At 37.5% G+C, this 23,829-nt stretch overlaps 1 protein-coding gene across 1 annotated transcript in view; it reads left to right on the top strand.

Moving 5' to 3' along the window:
• The window catches only part of LOC103027420 (endoribonuclease ZC3H12A-like), a 28,504-nt gene extending 5,133 nt beyond the window's left edge, over positions 1-23,371 (top strand). Inside the window, exons 2-6 of the mRNA XM_007234602.3 lie at positions 2,610-3,174; positions 11,600-11,739; positions 17,715-17,949; positions 19,468-19,568; positions 21,541-23,371. Of these exons, the coding sequence (XP_007234664.3) occupies positions 2,627-3,174; positions 11,600-11,739; positions 17,715-17,949; positions 19,468-19,568; positions 21,541-22,598 (2,082 nt within the window). The 5' untranslated portion in view covers positions 2,610-2,626 and the 3' untranslated portion in view covers positions 22,599-23,371. The remainder of the gene's footprint in view (positions 1-2,609; positions 3,175-11,599; positions 11,740-17,714; positions 17,950-19,467; positions 19,569-21,540) is intronic.
• Positions 23,372-23,829: the final 458 nt, after the last annotated feature.

Raw genomic sequence — 23,829 nt, 5'->3', positions numbered from 1 at the left:
ATAAAAATATCAATAAAAAACAGATGCCTACATCTCAGACTATTTTCCCACACTTCACTCCTCGCGCCCGTTTTGTCCACAAGTCGCGGACGAGAGACATCTGTTATTTTAGCCGTCGCCATTCTACACTCGCTGCTGCTCTGCTGGCTTGCGCGTGAATCGATTCATTTGTTCAGAACACTAAGTTTATCTGAATCCTGCCACACCGACTGCTGCGGTGTGAATCAGTTTTCTTATGAACTGAATCAAATCGCGCCTACTAATTTGACTCATTTGAAGCTAGTGACTGGGCTATATACAGTATCGAAAGCATCGAACGCTAAAGAACCGAATCGTTTGTGATGACGTAGTATCGAAAAAGAATCGAACCTTCGGTACACCGTGCAACTCTAGTCAGAAAATTAAACTGCTAAACGTTACACTGACCCTTAATGCCTATTTCCTTCTTTTTGATGTAAAAGTCGCATGAATTCAAATGGTGCGCACCACACCTGTGAGTGCTAGTTCAGTCGTCATTTGGAGAAATTTTAGACCTATTTAAATCATCTAATATTGGATTATTTGTTGTTTAGACCTGTTTAGATCGGTTTATGTGCTATTTAGACCTATTTGCAACTTCCTAGATTGTACATTTAGCTGTTTAGGCCTGTTTAGATGGGTTTATGTGCTGGGTTTATGTGGTCAGAAAATTAAATTAATAAACATTACACTGACCTATTTCCAACTTCTTAGAATAATGTGTATGAAAACAAGAGCCTGAAATGTCTTCATCACAAAACTGGAATTTGAATGATTTCACTTAAAGATGGATCAGTTTACAGGAGGAATGCAGAGTGAGGGAGTTTTCTGGTGGTGAATCATGAATCCTAATCATAATTACTTTCAATCTAGCTCAGAGTTTGGATCCAGGCTTTCACTTTATCAGAAATGAAGTGAAGCAGAAGTTTGAGTCAGTCTTGCGTAACTGTCTGTGTGCTCTCAGCTCTGTGATTTAAATAGGGAAAACTCTGAGTTTACATGATCCAGGGAATAACCAGATTTCAGATCTGCAGTCAGACAGTATAGAGTCTCAGAAAAAGAAACTGTTTAAGGGTTTCTAATTAAGCTATAATAAACGAGAGGGAGTGCTATAACGTGTAATACTGGCACTGCTGTGCTGTGGAGTGTATTATTGCGACTTTACCCCTGTTCCATAATCACTGTTTATTGAAAGATTTTGAGTTAAAGAGGAGGAGAAAATTTGATTTGTTTGGTTATGAAAACTCCAGTTAAAATAGTTTAGTTACTGCTCTGTTTGTAGCTGCGCTGTAAGCTCTGCATTGTTGCTAGTTTATTGTTGTGGCCTCCTTTTTACGCCATTCCAGTCAAAATTGTGGAAATCTAAGCGTACTGTAAATAAGCGTAAGAGCTTTACTCACCCAAATAAACAGTTTTCAGGAGAGAAATCTGTGTAGATTAACGTCCAGCACTCGTTTGGCTTTGAAAAAAAAAGTTTTTGTTTACTTCGGTGCCCCCAGTGGCATTTGGTTTGTATTTGGTTTGTAAGCGCTGCATCGTTGCTAGATTAACTGTATGTGGTGGAGTAATACATGGAGAGCTTCGGTTACAGTGCATTAATGGCACTCATAGAACGTCTCTCAGCCAATCATATAGAACTAACTGTGGTATAACAGATCATAACTCTGTCCTTCTTACAGCTTTTTCTATAGTGCTCCAGAGACGAATATCTGAGAGAAATCTGAGAATACTCTGGTAAGAAGTACATCTGAACTTAAAATACAATTACTGAGCAAATTACCAGCTCTCTCAACTAGATGCACGCCTAATTAGGTTTCTAGGTCTTTTACTTAGAATGATCTTAGAAAGATACTGTATACTAAACTGGGGTGACTTTGTTTTCTTATCTGTTTTTGAATTCATTCAGATCATGACATAATGTGTTGCTTTTTGAGGTCTTTTAGCTGCTTCTATGTAAGTGAAATTGAGCTCAGCGTTCTGAAAAATGTGGTGGTTGTTACTTTTTCCCATAGGGGTTGGTTTGGATAGTTTGGAGACCTGTGGAACCAATAAACGCACTGTTGCTATTAGCAACTCGCTACTGACTTAGCCCAATAGCCTGCGCTGAGAATGTAGCTTGGACTGGAAGTTGGAGCACACAGAGAGCGCAGAAACTCATTCATACTGTTCACACAACGTGGCTGCGCTGCCACAGGAAACTAATGCTTGCCTGTCGCTTTCCAGAGTAAATGCAGGGTTAGGCGCTCGCACTCTCTCTTCAATAAGATCTAAAAGATGGAGTCTCTCATGATGACAGTAGGAGAGAACCCTGGTTTCAATATTTAATAAAAGAGCTCGAGTCCCGTTACAACATTCCATCCCAAAAAACAAAACATGATTATAAATAAGATTTATTGTTATTATGATGATGATAAAATAAAGGTGAGGCTATACAGAATAACCAGACTCTTTATTTTTTCCACTAACCATACCGAAAACGTACCAAACCGTGGGGTTTATACCGAAGTGTGAAGTGAACCTTGAATTTTCTGTACTGTTACACCCCTAGAATTTAGTAAATGAACTTCATGCGTGTTTAATTGTATTTACAGGTGAGTGTGCACAGTAAATGAGAAGGCCTTCATTTGGGGAGATGAGTACAAGCATCGGCCCGGTCCCTGTCCTGCCCTCTGCTTTAGATTCGTACGCCTGGCCCGATTCTCGTAGTGCTTCCTGGATCTCCTCCGTCAGCAGACACTCGCCCGTATGGGGAGCTTTTCCCTCTCTGTCCGACCCGTCAGTTTCCTGTAGCGGCAGAATGGAGGAGCGGACCCAGGAGGAGCCGGCGGATCAGGGCGGATCAGAGTTCCAGACCCAGCTGGATCATTTCCGTAAGCTGGGCTTCTCCCAGTCTCAGGTCCGAGCCGCCCTGCTGAAGGTGGGACTGAACACGGACACTAACAGGGTTCTGGCTGAGCTGATCCAGGCCGGGGGGGAGGCTGAGGACCGGGAGAAGAGCCCGAGTCCCGGAGCTCCGGCGCTGGTGTCTCGTGGAGAGATCAGCAGGAAGTCCTTCAGCAGCATTTCTTCACCCACAGAGCAGGAGGATCCACCCGCCGAGGAGGAGGACGACGCCCTCAGACCTGTAGTGATTGATGGCAGCAACGTAGCTATGAGGTAAGTGCTGTTGTGCTATTGTTATCTCTGTGAGCTCATATAAAACATCTGCTACTGATGCCTCCAGCAACATTTCACAGTGTCATATAAATATATATATCAGTGGCGGATTCTGGTCTTTCAAGGAGGGGAAGCTCAATTTCGGCCTACATCTTAACATATGTAGTTTTATTTATACAAAAATTCTACTCTCCCTGAGATGTTTTTTTTTTGTAAACAAAATACATTATTTTAAAGTTTTCACTACACAACAAAAAGGTACCCATTCTTTACATTAAACAATTACATAAAAAAGACGCTATGGTAAAGGAAAAAATGCAGGTAAATTTATTTCATTTTTGGACAGGTTTAATTTCCTTGAATAATCCCTTTATTAATTTAGATTATTTTAATTATTTTTAATAATAACACAATCCTTACTACTTGCCCCTGTTCATTTATGTCCTGAGATGGTTTCATCAAGAGGAATGGCCATCAGTACATTTTATTTGTTACAGCACTTCCAGTCAACCAGCTCACTTTTCCCCACATTTTACACCAAATTAATCTGAGCAGTTGATCTGCCCTGCTGTTTAACTCTTAAGTTTTTCACTGCTCCATAGACCCCCAGAGACGCTGAGCGTCCGATGGGCGGGACAAAGCCCAGCATTTATCCAATGACTCGTCTCGTTTCGCTTTCAATAGCGCGCTTTGCTCCGCTATTGAAGTCTGTGCACTGTTTAAAGCAGCGCTGTGAAGCTGCGGGAACGAGTGAGAGGAAAGCCGCAGCGTTACCAGTGATAAGAAGCTGATTCTGAACTAAGTTCAGCACGGTGTAGCGCATATTTAATCAGTGAAATGTACACACAACAGTATATATTTAATCACTTATGTTTTTACATTTTAGGGGAAGCTGAGCTTCCCTTGCAGTCTTAGAGCAATCGCCACTGAGATATATATATATATATAGTGGGTGCCCCTTATAGATCAGGGATCGGCATCTGGCCTGTGAGATTGTTTGTTTGAACTTTAATAAAAAAAAAAAAAAAAAAAAAATGCTTCTCTGGTGAGCTTTTGTTTACATTACCCCCCGTCTCTTTTTGTCGCGCTCGTCGTGACTTTAGTTTCCGCATGTTCTCATTTTTCCTTTCCTTTCCTGTTCTCCTTATGAGGGCGTTTTTCACGGCCATGTCCCAATTCACTAGCTGGGCCAGCAGCCCTCACCAAACGGGTTCGATCCTGCGTGAGGAGCGGTGTGTTTATTTATTTATTTATTTATTTATTATTATTTTTTCTTCTTGGGTTTACCTGCTTTGAGATCAACTGTTCTGCAATTGGGTTCAACAACGCTCTGGGCTGGAGAGCTACTAGTCTGTAGCACTCTATCTTACAGAACAGTTTTGTTTTCCTGCTAAATCTTACAGCACTTCATGCTTCCCTCTGCTACTGACAACTTTTATGGAGATGAGGATTTCATTTTCCAGCAGGACTTGGCACACTGCCCACACTGCATAAAGTACCAATTGGTCTCATATAGTATTCTAATTTTCAGAGACACTGATTTTTGGGTTTTCACTGCCTGTAATCCATAATTATAATAAAGAATAAAAGAAATAAACGCTTAAAATAGATAACTCTGTGTTTAATACATCTATATAATGTAAAAGTTTTACATTTTAAACTGAATTACTGAAATAAAGTAACTTTTCGATGACATTCTAGTTTTTTAAATGCACCTGTATGTCATTCTAACAGGCAGAAAATGAGAAAAACAGCTATTTTTAGACCATATTTCACTTTTATGCTTTAGGAATTCAGGTTCACAGAGTTTTTAGACGTCACTTATGTGAAATTCCTCACTGACAGTTTCTGTGAAACTCCACAGGCTCTCAGGTGCTTGTTTACTTCTACTGCCCATATGTTCCTGTTCAGGAGTGCTGAGCTCTGCCTCGTGAGCTCGGTTCCTGTTTTCTCCCCGTCTGCTGCTGATATGAAGTCAGAAAACTTAGACACAGTTCCTCTTTAAATTTTTCAGAAGCAACCCAGAAACTGTTTCTGAACACCTGACCTGTGTAGAAAAAGAGAGTAGAAAAATCTGTTCAATGTAATGACCTTAAACATTTAAACAATGAGATATATATATAAGATAAACCCAAAAAAACATTAATAAAGTCAGTGATCAGTGAGAGTTAGTGTCTAACTGTAATTAACTCTATATAACGTTAGAATACTAAACCCAAATAAACATTAATAAAGTCAGTGATCAGTGAGAGTTAGTGTCTAACTGTAATTAACTCTATATAACATTAGAATACTAAACCCAAAAAACATTAATAAAGTCAGTGATCAGTGAGAGTTAGTGTCTACCTGTAATTAACTCTATATAACGTTAGAATACTAAACCCAAATAAACATTAATAAAGTCAGTGATCAGTGAGAGTTAGTGTCTAACTGTAATTAACTCTATATAACATTAGAATACTAAACCCAAAAAACATTAATAAAGTCAGTGATCAGTGAGAGTGTCTACCTGTAATTAACTCTATATAACATTAGAATACTAAACCCATATAAACATTAATAAAGTCAGTGATCAGTGAGAGTTAGTGTCTACCTGTAATTAACTCTATATAACATTAGAATACTAAACCCAAATAAACATTAGTAAAGTCAGTGATCAGTGAGAGTTAGTATCTACCTGTAATTAACTCTATATAACATTAGAATACTAAACCCAAATAAACATTAATAAAGTCAGTGATCAGTGAGAGTGAGTGTCTACCTGTAATTAACTCTATATAACATTAGAATACTAAACCCTAATAAACATTAATAAAGTCAGTGATCAGTGAGAGTATCTACCTGTAATTAATTCTATATAACATTAGAATACTAAACCCAAATAAACATTAATAAAGTCAGTGATCAGTGAGAGTTAGTGTCTACCTGTAATTAACTCTATATAACATTTAGAATACTAAACCCAAATAAACATTAATAAAGTCAGTGATCAGTGAGAGTGTCTACCTGTAATTAACTCTATATAACATTAGAATACTAAACCCAAATAAACATAATTAATAAAGTCAGTGATCAGTGAGGGTTAGTATCTACCTGTAATTAACTCTATATAACATTAGAATACTAAACCCAAATAAACATAATTAATAAAGTCAGTGATCAGTGAGGGTTAGTATCTACCTGTAATTAACTCTATATAACATTAGAATACTAAACCCAAATAAACATAATTAATAAAGTCAGTGATCAGTGAGGGTTAGTATCTACCTGTAATTAACTCTATATAACATTAGAATACTAAACCCAGTAAAACGTAAAGTCAGTCAGTAGATGAATAGATTAGATAAACTAGCTGTTGGCTGGAAACTGGATATACTGGATAACACACACCCACAACAATAACAACTCATTTTTTCATTTTTATTTATTATGTAAACAGTATTTAAATAGAAGCAGCTTCACAAACAAAGCTCCATGTTTATAGACCTTATCACTGGACTGTCATAAAAAACTTGTATCTCCATTTTCAATTTTTTCACTTTTCCCATAATCTTACGTCTTACAGTTCTTTATATACTCGAAGAACTGAATGATCACTGGAGCAATAGAAATTCTCCAAAATGATTTGGAGTAAAACTTTTTTTTTTCCATTGGCTTCCATTTAAAGTTAAGATTTGTTTTTTTTTATTACTATAAAAGGTTCTTTTTTTTTTTTTTTTGCAGTTTGCACAAATATTAGTTTTTTTTTTATTTGGCATGAATGGACCTATAGAAATTCTCAAAAAAATACTTTATAATAACATTTGTTTTGACGTTATTTAAAGTAAAGCACACTCTGGGGCGGGACGGGACGTGTGCAGGTGTGATGGGTCACAGTATAAACCAATAGGGTGTCAGAATGGTATATGTTTATACTTCTCTACATTAGGGGTGGGCGATATGGCCCTAAAATAATATCACGATATTTCATGGTATTATCGCGATAACGATACTCTTGACGATATGACCAAACACTGAATTTTAAAAATGATTTCAAGAATGCACAACTGCAACAAAATTAATATTAAATTTAATTAATGCATATGATATGATATGGCATACCCCTAACTGAGATACTAAAAAATACAAGAAATTTATCAGATTTGTAACAGAAGTCAATGATTCAGAATGTCATGACACTAATATTGCGCTCTACATATATCCAGTATTAAATAAAAACATGAATGATACTGAACAGAATCTGTTTCTAGTAGATGTATAATGGGAAATGAGAACAGTTTTTCTTTTGCTGAAAACAGCAAAAAAGTAGCACCCTGATGTGATAATTAGGGGTGGGTGATATGGCACGATATTTCAGGGTAAAATATCGTTCACGATATTAAACATTTTTGGCGATATTATCGTGTACTATATGATATGGCACACCCCTACTCTACATCCAATCAGATTTACTCTATCTGGATGAAGAGATTTATCTGGATAGGGGTTAGGGGTGGGCAATATTATATCGTATACAATATATCGTAACACAGAAATATCATGATATTAAAAATCCATATCGTGAGAATAGGGCTGTTCTGTCTTAAAAGTAAAAATACTTATAATAACATTTGTTTTGACGTTAATTTAAAGTTATTTTAAAACATTTTTGTAACAAAAAATGGGCATTATTTACCTTGCCTTTTTTCAAAGATATTTTATGCCCCAAAATGTAATGACCTTTTAAAATGAAATGTTTTTGTTACACAAAATTAACCTTTATTTATTAATCTGTTTTAAGAAGGAAGTTGACTGACATTCGACAGGTTTCATAAATGGACTAATAGAAATGTTTCAAAATAACTTGTATAATAATTATTTTTTTCTATTGGCTTCTATTTAAAGATAAGATGTTACATTGGATGTTTTACCAAACTTTTTATTAAGAAGTTGTACATCCTAGTTGTCAGAATGTCTCTGAAATGTTTTTTTTTTTTTTTTTTTAGGGATGAATGGAGCAATATAAATTCTCTAAAAATACTTTTTATATTTTTTTCTATTAAATTAGAATTCTAACATATTAAACATTTATATGCTCTTATTTACCTTTTTAAAAAGCAATTTAAATGACTGATTAAAGTGCCGATTACTGTTGTTTAGCTGTTTTTCTCAGGTTTTGAGAGCTCGGCACTGACTCGGCTCTTGATTGGTCCGGATGCGAGACAGCACGAGGGTGGGGGCGGGGCTGGTGATGTCATGGACCCTGCATTGTTTAATATCGCAATATATATCGTCGAAATAAAAAAGAACATTTGCAATGTAAAATATTCCCAATATTGTGCAGCCCTAGAGTAAGGTGTATTTTTTTTTAATGCATCATCACGATACCAAAGATACACAAACGCTCTAAATCCAGCTGTGTGATCCGTAATTAACATCTTGCCTATAGATTGATAAAATAGAGCCCTTAATCTTTAGTACATGGCAAAAGTAAATTTTTTTAAACTTGTTTTAAGAAGGAATTTGACTTGATTTGATGAGTGGACGAATAGAAATGTTTTAAAATGATTTTATCAATTGACTTTCTTTAAAAGTTAATGTGTTTTACTGTAAAGCAGCTCTTAAGTAGATCTAATGTTCAGTAATGTACGTGGTGGAGGTGAAATACAGTATGTACAGCGAGGAGACGGGTGTTGATGTACGTGTCTGAGAGCAGTCGTATGGAGCCCGCAGGCATTTGACCCACTTGTTCCAGCAGACTTCTTTACGTCTATTCACTCCCTGTATGCAAATCTGCTTCTATGCAAATCAGGGCCTTCACATTCCCCAGTGAGACGAGCTGTCAGAGCATGAAGATCTGAGCAGTAACTCTCCGCTATCTTGTGTGAGTAACTGCGTTTTACTGAGACCTTAAATTAACACTAGGGAAGCGCAGTTTGACAAGGCAGCAGAATTCAGCAGAACACCAGTCAAAGCGGCGCCGTTTGCGATGGAATTTATGATATAGAGCAGGATATGATATAGACTCTGGGGCGGGGCGTGTGCAGGTGTGATGGGTAACAGTATAAACCAATAGGGTGTCAGAATGGTATATGTTTATACTTCTCTACATCCAATCAGATTTACTCTATCTGGATGGAGAGATTTATCTGGATAGGGTTTAGGGGTGGGCAATATGATATCGTATACAATATATCGTATCACAGAAATATTGTGATATTAAAAATCCATATTGTGATAATAGGGCTGTTCTGTCTTAAAAGTATTCTATTATTTACTGTGAAGCTTTAGGTGTATTTATTGTATAATTGTTTTAGTTTGCAGTTTATATGCATGCACTAAATATTCTGCAATATTATTTGCTGCATTATATTATTTTATGCTATATTATTTATTTTGCCACATTATGATTATACTGTTATACTATTATACTATATTCCTGAAATGAATGGATTATTTGAGTTTTCCTATATCGCCAAGTAAATCGTTATCGCAAAAATACCCTGAAATATCGTGATATTATTTTAGAGCCATATCGCCCACCCCTACTAGGGGTTTTATTAAACGATGAGAAGCAGTGATGACAATGAGCTGAAATGAAAGAGGAGTAACGAGGCTATTTTTATTAAAATGTAAGAAGTAACTTAGAAGTTCAGATAATTGTGTGAAAATGTAAAGTATAGATAAGAGATAGATATAGATAGATTTCTAGTTAAGTAAGGTAATGAAGTATTTGTACTTAGTCATATGAAAAAGTATGGGCTCCCCTATTAATCTTATTCATTTTTAGTTGTAAATATTTGGGTGTATGAACAGCCGTTTCAGTTTGATTTATCTAATAACTGATGGACACAGTAATATTTCAGGATTGAAATGAGGTTTTATTGTACTAACAGAAAATGTGCAATATGCATTAAACCAAAATTTGACGGTGCAAAAGTATGGGCACCCTTATCATTTTATTGATTTGAATACTCCTAACTACTTTTTACTGACTTACTGAAGCACAACATTGGTTTGGTAACCTCATTGAGCTTTGAACTTCATAGCCAGGTGTATCCAATCATGAGAAAAGGTATTTAAGGTGGCCAATTGCAAGTTGTTCTCCTATTTGAATCTCCTCTGAAGAGTGGCATCATGGGCTCGTCAAAACAACTCTCAAATGATCTAAAAACAAAGATTGTTCAACATAGTTGTTCAGGGGAAGGATACAAAAAGTTGTCTCAGAGATTTAACCTGTCAGTTTCCACTGTGAGGAACATAGTAAGGAAATGGAAGACCACAGGGACAGTTCTTGTTAAGCCCAGAAGTGGCAGGTCAAGAAAAATATCAGAAGGGCAGAGAAGAAGAATGGTGAGAACAGTCAAGGACAGTTCAAAGCTCAATGAGGTTACCAAACCAATTCTGTGCTTCAGTAAGTCAGTAAAAAGTAGTTAGGAGTATTCAAATCAATAAAATGATAAGGGTGCCCATACTTTGCACCAGTCAAATTTTGGTTTAATGCATATTGCACATTTTCTGTTAGTACAATAAACCTCATTTCAATCCTGCAATATTACTGTGTCCATCAGTTATTAGATATATCAAACTGAAATGGCTGTTGCAAACACCCAAATATTTACAACTAAAAATGATTAAGATTAATAGGGGAGCCCAAACTTTTTCATATGACTGTAGTTACTTGAAATGTTTTAGCTAATGTTAGCTAAGTTAGCTAATGTTAACTACTACAGCTACTGTTTCAGTGGGGAATGTTTAGCTTGTTAGCCAGCTAACTTTTATTAGATGTGCACAGAAAAAGCTTTTGGGCGCACGCACGCACACACACACACACACACACACACACACACACACACACACACACACACACACACACACCAAACACAGCGGTTACTTTCACCCAAGCCTACCATATATTGTACAGAGAGCAATGAAAGCCTTAAAGCTAAGCTAACTTAGCTAGCGTTAGGTTAGCTAGCTAGATCTTTGCAAAATCAACCTACATTAGATCACAAATGGCAGCTAAATTAATATGATTGTGATACTTTAATGGAGGATTACAGAGCATGTGCACAGCACAACATAGCAGTCTGTGAAGTCAGGTAGAGACAAGTGAATATACTAAGTAGTGAGCACCACATACTAAGTGGTGCTCACCACTTACTATCTGGTGCTCACCACGTTTTACATAAACAAAAATAAACAAACATCAAGCCCCTTTAGGGGCTTTGTACATCTGTTTCTTATGTGGGAATTCAGTCTGACAGGCAGAACATTTCTCAAGAACTCATTGAACAGGATTCCTTAAAAAGAAAGATTCCTGATAAATGAATTCCAGTGCTTTGAGCTATAGCACTGATTCTACCTGTTCTGTGGAAGAGCTGTTGTACTACTACTACTACTACTACTACTAAAACTCCCTGTAAATGTTTTAATTCTCTTTCAGCCATGGCAACAAGGAAGTGTTCTCCTGCCTGGGAATCCAGCTGGCGGTGAGGTACTTCCTGGAGCGAGGTCATTCAGACGTTACTGTGTTTGTGCCGTCGTGGAGGCGGGAACAGCCCCGGCCGGACGTACCAATCAGAGGTGAGCTGGGGGAAGGTGCAGGGCAAGTCTCCTCCTGTCCAGGCTGATAGCTGTTCATATTCCAAGAAATAATTTCCATATTCAGTTTGATTTCCTGCTTATCAGCCTAAAAGCGTGAGTATAATATTAACTTGCAGGGGTTAGAAAGGCAGACACAGTATTGATTCCATATTGAAATTTTAGACACATATTAGCACATATACGTAGCACACCGAAGTTACAGAAGAAGGATAAGATAGAATGATACAGATGATACAGATAAAATATAAAGTATAAAAGTAAAGTGACAGAATTCTGGTCACGCGCTCCAGATAAGACGCACTGCCGATTTTTGAGAAAATTAAAGGATTTTAATAATGCGCCTAATAGTTCATACTTTTCGCATGGGTTGAAAGTTTAGCATGAGTTGGATGAGTTGGGGAGTTGAATATGAGCTGAGGACGAGTTTGGGGAGTTGAGGACGAGTTGGGGATGAGTTTGGGAATTTGAGAATTGAGAACGAGTTGGGGAGTTGACAATGGGTTTGAGGAGTTGGATATGATTTTGAGTTTCATATCAGTTGAGGATGAGTTGGGGGGGTTGAGGACGAGTTGGGGGGTTGAGGACGAGTTGGGGATTTGGAGAGTAGGATTTGAGTTTAATATCAGTTGAGGACGAGTTGGGGAGTTGAGGTAGAGTTGAGGATGAGTTGGGGAGTTGAGGATGAGTTGGGGAGTTGAGGATGAGTTGGGGAGTTGAGGATGAGTTGGGGAGTTGAGGATGAGTTGGGGAGTTGAGGATGAGTTGGGGAGTTGGGGATGAGTTGGGGAGTTGGGGATGAGTTGAGGAGTTGGGGATGAGTTGGGGATGAGTTGGGGATGAGTTGGGGATGAGTTGGGGATGAGTTGAGGATGAGTTGGGGATGAGTTGGGGATGAGTTGGGGATGAGTTGGGGATGAGTTGGGGATGAGTTGGGGATGAGTTGGGGAGTTGAGGATGAGTTGGGGAGTTGGGGATGAGTTGGGGAGTTGGGGATGAGTTGGGGATGAGTTGGGGATGAGTTGGGGATGAGTTGGGGATGAGTTGGGGAGTTGGATGTGAGTTTAATATCAGTTGTGGACGAGGTGCTGAGTTGGTGTGGCGATCATTCAACATCCTGATCTCTTGTCAATGAATGCAATCAAATCCTCACAGCGATGTGCCAGAATCTAATCGAAAGCCGTCCATGGAGAATAGACACTCTTTTTATTTTTTATTTTTACTCTTTTTACAACTCTTTTTATTGCCAGTAAATGCTGCTTCCTCCGATGCTGTGGCTTTTATATCTGGCTTTTACCCAAAAACAGAAAGTACAAATAGTTCCCAATTAAAAAAGTAATTTGATTATATCCCATCTATTAAATCAATGACAAAACTGCGCCTGTGGGCTTGTAAGAATGCAATGTGCAAATGAGTTTTTTTTCCCTCCAGCGCAGACCTGCGTTCGCTGACTCATGACACAGATACCTTTGTGACATGATGTAATGGGTAGTCTTATGAAAAACAAACACATAAACCTTTAAGTCCAGGGGATATTTAATTCCAGGAAAATTCTCCAACCTTCCTGAAAGTTAAAGATAAAATATAAGTACCAGAGACACATTATGGAGAAAAGTGAAAAACAGTAAGGCAGTGAGGATTTGCTTGCTATTGCATGGTGCTTCTTTTTTAATAATCTCAAAATTAGAAATATTAGCTGTATTGACTAGATTCAATGTCAAATCTGCAGATTCCGCTCTATATCATAAAATCTGATCCGAACTACACCACTTTTACCAGTGTTCTGTTAAGTTGTGCTACCTTGTCAAACTGTGCTCCCCTAGTGTTTATTTAAGGTCTTGGTAAAATGCAGAATCAACCGGAGATCCGATTTAAACCTACAGTTACTTACACAAGATAGCTAATGCTAAGTAGCTTTGTAAACAGAACCTGTAAGCTCCTCCTTAGCTAACTTAGCTAACTCCCGGCTTCAGCGCTGCCTGTGGGCGGCCCCAAGTTGTGGTGAACGTATGGGTTGACATAGACTTCAGAGCTTTTCCTGATCGACTCGTTTTTCTGAGGCAGCATCATAAACAACTTAGAGAGAGACCTATTAATGAGACCTTTTTTTTAGAATTTTATTTCAAATTTTTCCCATTTTCTCCCCAATTTACACGGTCAATTACCCAACCCACTCATTAGGACTCCCCCTATCACTAGTAATGCCCCAAGTAAAACACACCAGGAGGGCAAAGACTAACACATGCCTCCTCCGATACATGTGAAGCCAGCCACCGCTTCTTTTCGAGCTGCTGCTGATGCAGCATTGCCGAGCAGCCAGCACGCAGCAACTCGGTTCTGATACATCAGCTCACAGATGCCCCGTGCTGTGGACATCACCGTAGGAGTGATGTGGGGAGAGCAGGGCCAATTTTGCTCCCTCTGAGCGCCGGCAGCTTGATGGCAAAGCTGCATGAGCGAGGGTTCGAACCTGCGACCTCCCGCACATAGTGGCAGCGCTTTAGACCACTGGACCACTCGGCGCCCTTTAATGAGACCTTTTAAGTGAGCTGTAAAAGGTTGGGAACTCCTGAACTAGATTAATTCTTTTTTTATGTGTATATTATATAACATTTTTGGCAGTGTTCTTAGTGTCTTTCCTTTTCTTTAATTTTTGTAGTGAACTTCCTTGTTTGTGAGGCGTAAAGTTGTAGATTTTAGACCGGGTTGTAATTCGATTAAGTGTAAATGGTAGTATGGTAGTAAATGCTTCTTCCTCTGATCTGGAAACAGACTGGTATAAATGATCAGGGAAGGCAGGGGAAACCCGCTCAGACTCGTGTCTTGTCTCCGGAGCAGTTGAATTGACGTTTCTGTAGCGTTCGAAAACTTCCTGCAGCCTGATGAGAAACTGCACTGTCATAATACTGTTCATTTCACCACACTAAACCACTGCTTCCTTATAGAAGAGTACACATTCAGCAGACACAATAAGTATACGTTACCTTTTGTGTCGCAGCTTTGTTGTTTAAATTTCAGCCCTGAATGAACACATTATTACACGTTAATCTTCACTTTAAAGAGAAATAAAGAATTATTTCAGCATTTTATACAGATTTCTTTGATGTGGGGTTGGGTTTTTTGCCATGTCTGCAGTGGTTAAATGTCTAGTTAAGTTGAGTGTGAGAAAGTAACACAATAAGTTGACTGTGGCAAAAAAACACAAAAATGTAGTAATTTCAGTTATTAATTTAGCAAGTTTTGTAAAAAATATCAAGCTGATTAAACTAAGTGTTTAAACTAAGAAAGTTTAATCAAATTAATTTCATGTAGGAGCTGCAGAGTGAACCTCGGTAGATAAAGCGGGGCGCCGATTGGTCCAGTGAGAGATCGCTGGATGGAATCCCTGTTATGCAGCTTACCATCAGCTGCTGAAGCCCTGAGAGCACAATTTGTCTTGCTCTCTCTGGGTGGATACAGTAGATGGGGCTCGTTCCCCTCATCACTCCTAGGGTGATGTGGATCAGCACAAGGCTGCATCTGTGAGCTGATGTATCAGAACCAAGTCGCTGGGCTTTCCTCGGAGTGTTAGCGCTGTGATGCTACTCAGTAATGCTGCATCAGCAGCAGTTCAAAAAGAGGCGGAGTTTGACTTCACATGTATCGGAGGAGGCATGCTCTACTCTTTAGGAAAACTTAAAACTACAAATTTAGAAAAAACTGTAACAAATTATTTTTTGTGGCAGTGATTTACATATTTTACACTGTTCCTTTTATGTAACTGAAATACAAGCGTGTTATGTTTACTCTGTGTTTAATTTAAAGGTTGCATGTAAGGATGGAATAGGCTGCTTGCTATTTGTAAAAAAAAAAAAAAGGAAATTAAATAAAATATAAAGATAATAATCAATAATCGCTCAGAAACGTAAAGAATATTGCAAAATATATTTTACAATATCGACCAGCCATAATTCTGAGTATCTGAAAAATGTTTAATACAGAACAAGAACAGCCACCATAAACAATTCAACAATGACCTCAGCACCCTGAGCTGCAGCTTTCCGTAACAGGAAGGACAAATTCCTGATGCTGGAAACTGGAAAATATGATTAATAAGATTTTGAGGACCAGAAGACACAATATTTTTATTACGACCCAAATAAATGACGCAATATTTGAAAACATTCAGACTGGGCGCCTCAGGGTTTAGTTGTGCAAGTTAATCCAGTCTTTGTGGTTTTGTTGGGGTGGAACAAAAACCTTTAGAGAACAGAGATTTAAATCAAACTTTTTCTAATCCAGTTAACTAACAGTTATGTTTTGTGGACCGCCCACCACTGATTGATTGTCAAGTATTTCAAAATCTGCTCCAGCTTTTGCTTTAACTTGAAAAGAAACTTGGCCAACTAAAGAGATTTTATAGCAGTTTTGATCTCCATCTAAAGTGATTTATTGAAGGATTTCTCCTCATTTGGTTTACGATTAGCTTAAAAAATAATAATACAAAAACAGAAACATAATTATGATTTTGTCCTTGCATTAACAGTAATAAAGCTTTTTTTTTTTTAGCAATTAAATTGAATATGTCAACATATAAGTGCTTTGTACCATGGCTATGTCTCATGCTAACTGCAGCTAGCTAGGTACACTAGCTAGCTAGCCTGCACTGCACTGCATATACAACATTTTTCCTACATCATTATTAAACTCACAAATGCTAACTAGCATCAACATTTAAAATGTAAAGATTAAAGTCTTTCACCAGTGGTATACCAGTGGATGGCCAATAGGTACAGCCTATTTTCCTTTTATTTATTTAGCTTTGTTACCTATTTTAGTTTTCTGGTGCTTCCTGTGTGAAGCACAACAGCTGCGAAGACCTGATCTCCACTTCAAAATAAAAGTCTCAATTCATTTAGCATCTGGCAGCACATTGATGAATCACATTTACTACAGTGCTCTGAGCTAAGCTAAGCTAACTTAAAACTCTCCTTTTAATTTTCTAACTTTCCATTCCACCTTAAATAAAATGTATATCTGGGTTTCAAATGTTGCCCCTGGCCTACTTCAGGACCATCATTCCAAGTTGCATTTGGGCCACTAGAAAATTTCAACCAGAAACAAGATTTAGGATTTCAAGTGTCATTTTAGTTATATTAGTTCATTCATATTAATAGTAGGGCTGCAGCTATCGAAAATTTTAGTAATCGAATACTCTACTGAAAAATCAATTCAATTAATCGAAAAATCGGATAAAACATAAAATAAGAGATTTCATAAAATAAGACATTTCACTTAATAATCAATGACCAATTGGTTTAATTTTTAAATTCACAACATACGTTTCCACATTGCAAACACAAATAAAAATAAACAAAAAAAAAAACACAAAATAGACATACATACCACAAGTAATAATTGAATAATTAATAATTTAATAAATAAAGTTAAATTATTTCAACTTAGGATTTATTGTAAGTATTTAATATAGAGCATTAATTAATAATAAAGGCATAAACATTGGCTTTATGTTGTGCATTTTAACTAAATGACATAATACAGTAACTTTAGCTCAGCTAACTTTAACATGTATTTATTTATAAACTCCACAGCACTGTGTTTGGTGATTTACATAAATCCTGTATTAAGTCTAGAACTTAGAACAGAAGTCTCTGTTGTAATAAACTACTCACACACACATTAGACAGTATTCCTAATAATTAGAACTACACAGCGCTGTCGTTATGTTATTAAGGTACATTTAATGTTAATCTTATTGATAACCTGGTCTCGGCTCCACCTCTCCAAAAACCTCCGCCTCCTCCACCTGCTTCCTGTGTGTGGGTGACGTAACGCTAGGCCCTTATTAATAGTCATATAACACTGACCTGAACACTGGGTGTATTAATAGGAAATACAGTATAAGTACTGAGAAAGCACGAGTTCATAAACCTCTGCTTCTGCTTTATTCACCACAGATCAGCATATTCTGCGGGAGCTGGAGAAGAGGAAGATCCTGGTGTTTACTCCATCACGACGGGTAGCTGGAAAGAGAGTGGTCTGCTATGACGATCGCTTCATCGTCAAGCTAGCGTACGAGTCCGACGGCATCATCGTGTCCAACGATACCTACCGTGACCTGCAGGGGGAGAAACCGGAGTGGAAGCGCTTCATCGAGGAGAGACTCCTCATGTACTCCTTTGTTAACGACAAGTAGGTTCTGCTGAACAACAATTTTCCAAGCAATTACATTAACAAATCTGTTGTGTAAAATGAAGTGTAATGGGATGGAGTGCTACAGACTAGTAACTCTCCAGCCCAGAGGGTTGTCGTCAGGGTCGCGGTCCAATACACTACAGCTGCCCTGGCTAGTGAATTGGGACACGACCTGGAAAAAACACCCTTATAAAGAGATGGGGAGCCCAAGAACGGGTGGAAAAACGAGAGCGGACAGAAACTAAAGTCACGCCGAGCGCGAATGAGAGAGAGAGAGAGACAGGGGAGGAATGTAAACAAAAGCTCACCAGAGAAGCATTTTATTATTATTTTTTTTTTCCCATTATCGTTCATTATAGTCCAAAAACAACCTCACGGGCCAGATGTTTTATGCTTGGAGGCCACATCTGGCCAGCCTATGGTCGACCCCTGTCATAAGTCATTAAAATAGGTTGGTGGTCCTGCCACTAACCAAAAATAACCCAAATAACCCCAAAAAATAAGCTTGTAAATAGAGGTGTGCCATATTGTATCATATGCAATAATATCGCCAACATATTTTTTATATGGTGGACGTTATTATACCCTGAAATATCGTTTCATATCACCCACCCCTAATTGCTGTTTTAAGCAAAAGAAAAATTCACACTGTTCTCATTTCCCATTATATATCTACTAGAGACAGATTATATCTGTTCAGTGTCATTTATTTTACTTTAATCCTGGATGTATGGAGATATTTGGAGTGCATTATTATTTGTATCATGACATTCTACACCATTGACTTCTGATACAAATCTGATAAAATTCTGATAAAATGTAACGCTCCCGTTATGTTCATTTGTCAGGAACAGCAATGGTGTTCTCGGGTCAATTTGATCCGGTGCATGTTTAATTATTCAATTAATATCCAAAGTAATAATTATCCAAAATTATAATTATTCAAAGAATCCAAACAAGCAGTGTGAATATTTTAATAGTAACTACATTACTAATTATTCTATCAATATTTAGTGCAATGTTCCTTACCTCTTACAGGTAATGCTTCAATCAGGATAATTAAAAATAAAAAAGACATGTTCAAACTTTTTTTAATGTTTTACTAATTTACTACTTTTGAAAAAACAATATATTAGACATAATAGCTTTACATAACATTGAAACATAACGTTGAATTTTGTTATAGTTTATGTTATATGGTGATTACACTAATTAAAGCAAGCAGATGTTTTATACTGAAAAATTACTTTTAACTGTTTTTCCTAGATCTTTATACTTAACTTTGAACGGGTCAATTTGACACATAACATAACCAGAGGGTTAATTTTCATTTTGTTGCAGTAGTGAATTCTTGATGTTTTTTTAATTCAGTGTTTTGTCATATCACCGAGTATCATTATCGTGAAAATACCTTGAAATATTGTGATATTATTTTACCCCTACTTGTAAATTTCTATTTTCTCCAAGGCAAAACTGCACTAACATAAATTCATCTTACACTTTTTACTTTCTAAGATTTATGCCCCCGGATGATCCCCTCGGAAGACATGGACCTAATCTTGACAACTTTCTTCGCAGAACTCCTCGAGCTCCTAAAAGGCTTCCCTGCCCTTATGGTGAGTTGCCAAATCTTGTCCAACTTCTCGGAATACCAAGCGCCTAATATGCAAATTTTGTACTCTAGCATTATCCAGATTGTGGTTGCAAGCTCAAACAGAATTACAGTGCCTTCCTGTATCTGAAGAAGTGTAATGAATGGTGATTTAGTGATTATTTCATTTATGTGTGGCTTTTTTTAAAATACTAAGTAATAATTTATAAATTCACTGATTCTAAATGTATTGCTTTTTGTGGTAAAGTTTTTGTGTTGGTGCTACCAAACGAATAGTCTGATAATGCCCAAAGTTTCCCTTTTTTGTGTGTTTAAGGCCACTCGCAGTTTGCATGTGGCTGTGTAGATTGTGGCTGTGTCACTTGATAATTTTAAAGTTAATGGCTAATCTAGCAATGCTTATTTTTTCTTCAATCTGCTCCTGTATGGGTAAAATCGATTTAGTGCTGTGAGGTTAAACAAATTAATTTAATAAATAGAATTACTGTTTTAATGCAGTTTTCTTAATGGGATAATAGATAGCATTTACATATCAGTTAAGCTTTTGTCATAAACCTGTAAATAACTCTTTCGGCATATGGCAGTAATTTTCATATTTTGCATTTTCCTTATTTAAAATATAAGGAGCTCATTTTTGCACTGTGTTCAATATACAATAAAAGCTGCTTGATATTACTTTTTAACCTAAAAATGCTAAATTAAACTTTTTCTAAAAAGGTTTTATTGGACTTGCACTTTTTTGACCCCCTTGAAAGCAAGTAAATGTTTCAATATAACAGCTTGCATATTTGATAGCTCTAGATTGGGTAGTTTGAGGTTTTTTATATTATTTTGTTAGAGTAAGAGAGCACAATAAATTGAGAATTGCTCATAGATGAAGCATTCAGCTCTACACTGTTAAATTATACAGAAAACAAAAAGTAAAAAAAATCCTTGCACAGAATAAAATAAACAATCACAATCCAAACAGCACTAAAAAATTTAAAACTAATATATTGAATCTAAGAGGCTAAGTGTTTCACAATTTGGGGAAAGAAATCCACAAAAGCTCTGTGCACTTAGTTGAAAAAAAAGAATTAGAGCTGGATATCATCAGCAAATAAATGATAAACATCATTAAAAATAATAATTATGCATAGGCCTGGACAATAATTCGATATCAGTATTTATCGCGATTTATATTTCTAAAGTTTTATATAGTTTTTGTGGGAGGAGGCTTCAAAGACTTAAATTAAAATTTCAGACAGTAGTGGGTACAGATTCCCATTGCAGGGAAATTTAGCAGTTTTTCAGAGGCCTTGAAAGTGTTTATATTGATATCAAAATCATATCGTATCAGCCGAAATTAAGGAATATATTGCAATATATATTTTGGCCATATCTCTAATTATTAGGGCTGCAATGATTAGTCGATATAATCGACAATGTAAATTATTAAAATTTGTCGATTACAAATTTCATTGTCGACTAATCGTTAATTTGTAACAGTACCACATTCCCCGAAGTGTTGGGGACATAAGAAACTTAGTCTATGTCTCCAAAAGTGCCCAAACACAAAAGATTACATATTTATTCACTAAATATCAGTACTCTCCATGTTTAAACAAGATGTGGACATTTAAATGCCTTTTAAATCTCATGTTTAGCTGTTTTTCTGTTGTTAGAGATGGAGGACATGGCAGAAATAATCGTTGACTAATAATCGACTAATCGAAAAAATGATCATCAGATTAGTCGACAACCAAAATGATCATTAGTTGCAGTCCTACTAATTATGTAATAAATCTTCTTTCCAAATCTCAACTCAGATTGTTGCTTGTCACTTTTCGGTAAATCACAGCTAAAAAAATGACATACTCCCATAGTAAACGATTGGTCGCTTGTAATTCTGTAAGGCCTTCAGGTGAGGCCTCTCTTTATTCAAGCTCTTGACTTGAAGAATAATAATCCTTGATTCTCTTCAATTTTGACGGCAGGTAAGAAATGCACCTACGGCTTCAAGTGCAAGTTCAGCCACCCTGAACGAGCCAAGCAGTCCCATCGTTCCTTGGCGGATGAACTGCGAGAGAAGGCCAAGATGACCCCCTCTCCACACAGAACACAATCATCTAGCCATGGTGCTTCTCTGGAGGAGGTGATGGAGCAGAAGCTCTCCTTGGATCTGAAGGGACCTGTTAAGAAAACTCATTTAAGCGAGAACGTGCCAGTTTTGAAGACTGGACCACAGTCCACTCAGAGGAAGTTCCCTTCAAAGCGTGAACGCTCTGGTCACTACTCCTCGACAAGCTTGGACTCTGTCCATGCTACTTCTCAGGAGCTCCTGGACTCTGGACTGGGCTCGTATGAGTACCAGAGCTCTGAGCATCATGGCAGCCAATGCGATCAAACATTCAGAGGAGAAATTCACAGGAATTCATCAGGAAAGCATCACCAACATGGCAGTCGGCACCGGACCCCACCGCCCAGCATCCAACCGTGCAGCTGCTGCTCCTTCCAGTCCATGAGTTCTGGCACAAGCTACCACCACAACCACCACCACCACCACCACAGTATGGACTTAGCTGGACCTCACAACTCACAACAAGGTGTTGTGCCCTACTTTCAGCCTCAATATAACTCTTATGGAGGAGCACCTTCATACCTACCAGTGAACATGCCCCAATATAGCCTTCCCCAGGATTACCACCATCACCACCACCACCACAGCAGGATGCCTCCTCCTCATCCTCCTCATCCTTCTCATCCACAACATGGCTACTGGTCTGAGCCCTATGGTGGCTACAACCATTCCCCTCCTAGCCCCATGCCGGGTGAGATTGCTCCATGGGGTCCAGGGAAACCCAGCCCGGCCAAAGCCAGCCCTGGGAAACCCAACTCTCAAATGCTGGAGAGAGAGCAGGTTCGTAAGAAGCTTCTGGCAGTTTTTAACACCCATCTCGTGGACAGAGCCATGGATTTGTTCCCCAACGTTATGGATCCTCAAAAACTAGCTGTGGAGATACTCAATCTGCAGTCCTACGAAGGGGTTTTATGAGGTTTATCGACCGCCTTTCGGACTCATCAATGCTCCAGGGCCACAGACAAGCTTTCATGCTTGGTATTTATGAGTTACATTTTTTTATGATAGTGCTGGAAGTGTTGAACTTTATTGTGTGAGACAGTTGGGATAGGTATTATTTTATTTTATTTTATTTTATTTTATTGCATTGCATGGTTTCGTCTTTTGTCTGTGTCATCAGAATTAAAATAGAACTCTGGTGTGAAATGGACTTTTGCTGTAGTAAAACATGATAAAAAGTACTCTGGTTCTGAGATGGAGCTACTTTGAGGCAGGATAGTTGTGTAAAAAGCTATTTATCAGGGCAAATTATGCCCCGTGTCACCCAGTGTGAAGGGTCTGAAGGGTGTTTGGACATATTGTTAAAATTTCTGGATCTCTGAACGCTGTGGGAGAGCCGAGGTGTGCTATTCATCAAAGGTAAGTACTTTTTATTATGTTTTACTAAAACAAAAGTCCATTTTACACCGGAGTTCTCCTTTAACTGTATTTTCTGGTAGTGTATTTGCTTCTGTTCACACAGGACCCCTTCCTGGTAATCCTGATAATGTATGAGACTGTCCAAATTGTACATTACACTAATTCAAATAGTCTAATAGCCAGATTTACATAACATAAATTTGATGTGAAATCTAGTTTACACATTAAGTAAACCTTTATTCTAATTCATGAGAATTAGAAAATGTATTTAGTTGGACCAAGTGATATAGTTTCAAAGTATTTTTTGGGTTATAACTTAAAACTATAAATATAAATATCTGTTAACTTAAGGCAACTGTTCACTTTTAGAGACAGGAAAACAAAACATACTACAGTTTGGGTTGGCAAAGAATATCCCATTACACCCTTTAAAAGGTTACACCCTAATCCTAAGCAACGGAATTACAGAAATGCACTTTTACAACCTCTACAAGTTGACTTTTGCAGGAATTATATGAGAAAATAAACACATTTTCTATTACCTAAAATGCATTTGTAATGCTATATATAAACTGACAGGGAGGAACCTGGGTGTAGGTGGAAATTAAAAGCATACACATTACAAAAATAGTTTTTGAACCAACTTAAATGATGTTTTTAAATCAATTAACAATGTAACCTTTCTATTGTACATGGAATTGCACTGGCTCTTCATTTAGCAGCTGTTTCAGTAGTGTCTGATAATATTTTCCATGAATAAATTACTGTTAATTGTGCACAGCAGATC

This window comes from Astyanax mexicanus, unplaced genomic scaffold, assembly GCF_023375975.1.
Source record: "Astyanax mexicanus isolate ESR-SI-001 unplaced genomic scaffold, AstMex3_surface scaffold_32, whole genome shotgun sequence".
NCBI classification, from domain to species: domain Eukaryota; kingdom Metazoa; phylum Chordata; class Actinopteri; order Characiformes; family Acestrorhamphidae; genus Astyanax; species Astyanax mexicanus.
This window is presented reverse-complemented; position numbering and strand designations above follow the sequence as displayed.